This window comes from Rutidosis leptorrhynchoides, chromosome 1 (assembly GCF_046630445.1).
Source record: "Rutidosis leptorrhynchoides isolate AG116_Rl617_1_P2 chromosome 1, CSIRO_AGI_Rlap_v1, whole genome shotgun sequence".
NCBI classification, from domain to species: domain Eukaryota; kingdom Viridiplantae; phylum Streptophyta; class Magnoliopsida; order Asterales; family Asteraceae; genus Rutidosis; species Rutidosis leptorrhynchoides.
Window position 1 is genome coordinate 123,902,310 of NC_092333.1, and position 5,901 is coordinate 123,908,210.

The 5,901-nt window shown below is 31.7% G+C and overlaps 1 protein-coding gene across 1 annotated transcript; it reads right to left on the bottom strand.

Annotated features, from left to right (window-relative positions):
- Positions 1-3,182: 3,182 nt before the first annotated feature.
- LOC139888800 (uncharacterized) lies at positions 3,183-4,218 on the bottom strand. The gene is made up of 2 exons (XM_071871790.1): positions 3,854-4,218; positions 3,183-3,753 (listed from the first exon to the last, which is right to left on the bottom strand). Exons 1-2 carry the CDS (start codon positions 4,216-4,218, stop codon positions 3,183-3,185), a joined length of 936 nt encoding a protein of 311 aa, XP_071727891.1.
- Positions 4,219-5,901: the final 1,683 nt, after the last annotated feature.

A 5,901-nucleotide genomic window follows, 5' to 3' on the forward strand; every position in this document is an offset into this window, starting at 1 on the left:
GCGTTGTTAGTTACTTGCTACTGCTTTTCTTTTTCGAACGATACCCATACACCAAAATCACCATCTTCTTGCTCGTTAATAACCATCGAAAACAACCACCACCACATGCATGTTACTGTTTCTTTTCCTTTTGAAATCACCACCACTAAACAACCTACAATTCTTACTGCTACACCTGCTGCTATCTTTATTTTTTATTTTTGTTTCCATCATGATTATCCAACAAAACACCAACCACCGATTACAATATTTTTCTTTTGTTCTTTGTTTACTTCATGATCAACCGCCAACCTCCACTGTATTATGGCTGCTTCTTTTTATATTATTCTCCCTGGTGGCCGACAAACTCAACACAAATAAACCCCACACTTCAATTCCATCGTTCAGATTTAAAACATAATTTTGGGCTGAGAGTTTTATTTGTTTATTGGGCCAAATTCTTTTTACTGATTGGGTCGAGAATCCAGCTACATTTTTGCTGTGGGCCGAAGTAGTATTGGGCTTCAATTAGATTTGTATGATTGGGCTTTAAGAAGAAGAAGAAGAAAATGGACTGTTGGGTTAAATAAAACTGAATCACAAATTAATACAGAAAAATTGGACAGAGTAGATGGTTAAGGTTTTGTGTTGGTTAGCAGGAGGTCATGAGTTCAAGTCCTGGCAGAGACGTTTATTTTTTTTTAAGGCTTGTTACATTGAGGCAGCTATTTTATTATCTCTATTATTATTATTATTATTGTTATTATTATTATTATTATTATTATTATTATTATTATTATTATTATTATTATTATTATTATTATTATTATCATTATTATTATTATTATTATTATTAAAATTATCATTGTCATTATTATTATTATCATGATTATTATTATTATTATTATTATTATTATTATTATTATTATTATTATTATTATTATTATTATTATTATTATTATTATTATTATTATTATTATTATTACAAAATTATACAACTCTTTATTCATTATTATTATTTTATCAAATAAATATTAGATACATAAAAATATATTTGACACATATAATATAATTATATTAAAACTACATAGTATGAAAGATATTTTAATTAATTGATATATTATTATAAATATTATTATTAACATTATATAAAAATAAATACTTACATATATAATATTAATATAATATATATATATATATATATATATATATATATATATATATATATATATATATATATATATATATATATATATATATATATATATATATATATATATATATATATATATATATATATATATATATATATAACATAAGAAATAACAAATATATTATTAATTTAAATAAGTAATATAATATATATTTAATATATATAAAAACTTGTTGATTGTGATTTTATGTGTTAATATATATAATTGATATAGGTTCATGAATCCGAGGCCAACCCTGCATTGTTCAGTTCAGTCGTATGCATATTTTTACTACAAAATATCGTATTGTGAGTTCATTTGATTCCCTTTTACTCTTTACATTTTTGGAACTGAGAATACATGAGCTGTTTTTACAACTGCTTTTTTAAATGCCTTTGAAAATATATTTTGAACTGAGAATACATGAAATGCTTTTATAAATTTTGACGCTATATGACACAAGCAAAACATTCCTCGAATGAATTATTATGCAGACAGAAGTTCAGTGGATTATGATTGAATTAGTTGGACGTTATAATTGCCACTAATTATTGTGAATATTTCCCCTGATTATTATTGTTTGGTAACCTAAGAATTAGAAAAGGGTATGGCCCTAATTCACGCGAATCCTAAAGGTAGCTATCAGGTTTAACACCCCCACTCAGAATGTTCACTAGGCGGAAGAGCTAGTGGGCGTGGTATTTAGTACTTCGAAGTTTATATATTATACAGCCGAGATGTTCTATTTTTGGGGATATTATTGATGCGCATTATATGTTAAGGTCGGTTACCATGTTGAGCAATGAAATCAAATTGAATGTTATGTATCGAGAGAATGATTTTTATACATAGGTTATGTGTATTATATTTTGTACACGAGATATGTGTACGGTTATTAAAAATTGCGAGGCAACCTACGGGGGAGAAAAAGATACGAACCTACTCTGCCAAGCATTATGAAAAATGGTTTAGTACACGAGATAGGTGTACTGTATTTTAATCTTGTAGTCTATCAAAATGATGAATTTTATTATTTATGATAAACTTATGAACTCACCAACCTTTTGGTTGACACTTGAAAGCATGTTTATTCTCAGGTATGAAAGAAATCTTCCGCTGTGCATTTGCTCATTTTAGAGATATTACATGGAGTCGTTCATGGAATATAGTTGTCAGTACCTCGCAATGGGACCAGCTATTGTAGACTTCGTCCAGGTGGATTAGGATGGGTCACTACAATCGACCAACGTAATCACAACTAACAATTCAACAACCTAATGTATACATACAAAATACATAATTTACAAACATGTTACATACAATATATAATTAACGGGATCTGATGTCGGTCACCGTCAGTCACCGCTGTCGGCCACCACCTTCAGCCGAAAAAAACAGAACCCCACATCTGTTGATGACGATTTTGTTGGTAACCACAATGACCCAGATCTTTTGTGAAGAGGCTATCATATTCGGAAACACCATTTTTGGTGGTAGGTGGGAATGAGATTGTAAAATGGAGATGTAAATGAAAAGGATTAATCTAGCGGCGTAAATACCAAGAGGAGAGAATAGTGTTTTTGGAAATGAAATGGTACAATGATGCACTATTATTTGTATGAGTTTTGTGAAAATATACGGAGTATTAACCTGTTTCTAACCCTGCGTGTAACATCACAGGAAGATTTTCACTTTTTGGCCAAAAAGTGCCATCTGCCTGTGATATGGCTTTCGTCATATTTTGACCTTCAATAACCCAGAATATCAAATGTTGGTGTCAAATTTAGTAGGGTCCACTAGTTTTTAATTTTCTTTTTTTTTAATAATAACTAAGTAACTAAATGCATTATATAAAATAAAATACATATTTAATATTAAAAAAACATAAATCAAAATAAATTCTAAATATTAAGAAGACATAACTTAATTTTTATTAAAATTGAACATTACATAATTTAACGATTGCATAAGATTTCACATCCACATAGAATTAATAAAACATCAAATAAACTAATTCGCAGATCGAAATGTCATTGGAAGGTTCCAGATATGCTCGACTAGATCCTCGGTTAGTTGGTTGTGCACGTCCCTATCCCATATTTCTCTTGCGATGATGTCTCGATCTCGTCCTCTATTTGGAACATGTTCCATACGATTCTCCATTTCTTCGGTAATGAAGCGTTCTTCCCACTTAGATAGAGCAAATCCATTATCTTCAAGAATCATGTTATGTAATATGACACAACATTCCATTACTCTTCGCATCCTGTTTACTGACATAGTGCACACAGGTAGGCGTAAAATATGAAACCAACCTTGAAGAACCCCAAATGCCATCTCTACATCCTTTCGGGCACTAGCTTGAAATCTAGTAAACTTAATCGTTTCCTCTTCAGTGGGACATGAATAACCTTTTATCAGAGTCTCCCAATCGGGATATATACCGTCTGTAAGGTAATATCCTTTGGTATAGTGATGACCATTAACCTCAAATGGTGCGGATGGAGCAGTTCCATTCTTAAGTTTATCAAAAATAGGGGATTGATTCAAAACATTTATATCATTGTTGGAACTCGCAATCCTAAAAAAAGAATGTCAAATCCACAAGTCATATGAAGCAACTGCAAGCATAAGGGTTGGTTTTTTGTGATCACCCGAGTGTATTGTCCTTTTAAACCAACAGGACAATTCCTTCACTCCCAATGCATACATCTATACTCCCGAGCATACCCCTGAAACCATGTCTCTCCTCGTGTGCACTGTATAATTTTGCAACATCATGAGCGTTGGGAGATCTCATGTATTCACTTTTGAACAAAGTGATGACACACTTACAAAAGTAATCAAGACATAGTATTGAAGTTTGCTCACTCATTTGTAAATATTCGTCCCATATATCGGGAGCGGTTGCATACGCCAATTGGAGTATAACCGAAGTTTGCTCACTCATTTGCAAATATTCGTCCCACATATCGAGAGCGGTTCCATACGCCAATTGGCGAAGATCTTCCGAATCGGAATTTGAACCACGTATTGGCAAACCCATGGGTAAAAAATGTTAGATGGATGAATATTTGAAAATTAAAAAAGGTAGATGGATGAGGAAGATGGTTGTGAAAATATATGTGTGTATGTGGTGTTTATATAGATTAAAAAGTTTAAATAAATTAAATTTGGGAAAAAAAAATTCCAACGGATATATATCCGTTGAAATAAACATAATCAATCAGAGAAAGCCACGTGTCCGTGACCCTCCCTCACCCTTCCGTTAGATTTCCAACTGACGCCCCTGCGGGTCACTTTTGACGCCGCGTTAATGGCGTCAGGGGCGACACAACGACTAACTCAGTTGACGCGGGTTTGGGCGACGCCACGTTAAAACCAGTCTTACGGAGTACTATGATAAACTTTAAATTAATTTTATTAACTTACGACTACAAAGGTAAACATAAAAGGTTAATTTCAATAGTTACCATAAACCACTATTTAGTTAAGATTGAATTTTTGGTAACTTGACTTTTTTTTTTCTTTTTCCTTTACAACCTATTTTTTAGTTTTTTTCTTTTTCACTCCCGTTAAGGTTTAATTAACCAACCATTAACCAATCAAAATCATCAATCGTTAACCATCCGAAAAACACCCCGCAGCGTAGCCCGGGTTTGTTTTTCTCGTTTTATATCAATTTACATGTTTATACACTAATTTAAACTCTAACTCGTGTTAATTTATCTAAAAATATGAAAAAAAATAAGATGTAGTGTAACATCCCGCCTTTTTTCCGTTTACTTTTCCGTTTAACTATTTAAATTCCGTTAAATGTTTATAACATCTCCCGTTAATACGCGTTTTAAAAATATCTCATTTAGGTAATTCACGCACCCGCAACCGAACTCGAGGGACTAGTTTCGCCAAAGTGCCAAAGAGGTGACTAGCATTTGACTAGTCAAGCCACCTCCTCTTTCTTTTCCATTTCATTTTCCTTTTCTTTCTATACTTCCCATTTTTCTCTCAAATCTTCAAACAAAGAATCATCATCTAAATTCAAGCTAGCGGGTGTCTTGCAAAACAAATTACATATTTGGAATCCTTGCGACTTCCTCTTCGATTCCATACCGACTTCATCAAGTTTGGGTAACTTTCTAAAATTACTAGATTTTGTGTTCTTGATGTTTTTAAGTTATAAAGTTGTTAATTAGTATCTATGGCTCAAGTCTAACATGAATATATGATTTATATGCTCGATTTCGTTATTTGAAGTAACTAGCTTGAATATGAACTTTGGTGTGTTTGGTTTGGTGATTTAGTTGTTTGAATGATGTTAAATATTATAAATGCATGTATTAAATCTGTTCCTAACATCACTAGCTCCAATTTGATGTGTAGGTTGCTTTAGAAAACTCCATAAACTTGATTAGTGATTTTGGTAACTTTGGGTTAGGGTTTGTTGAACTTTAAATGCATTTTTGATGTATTGAATGCCATGATTTGTTGTCGGTAAGTAGTTAGTTGAATTATATGCTTGATTATCTACAAAACGGCGTATTATATGTATGCATTAAATGCCCGAATCATAAATGTGCATTTATGAACTTGAGAATTAAATGATGAGCATTAATTTGGCATTTATGTTGGAAAGTCGATTGTTACAAATAATGTTTTTGGATGGTGAAATGTATTTAGTTGTGTTCTTTGTCAAATTACCTTTCCAACGATATATAATGCGTGTCAT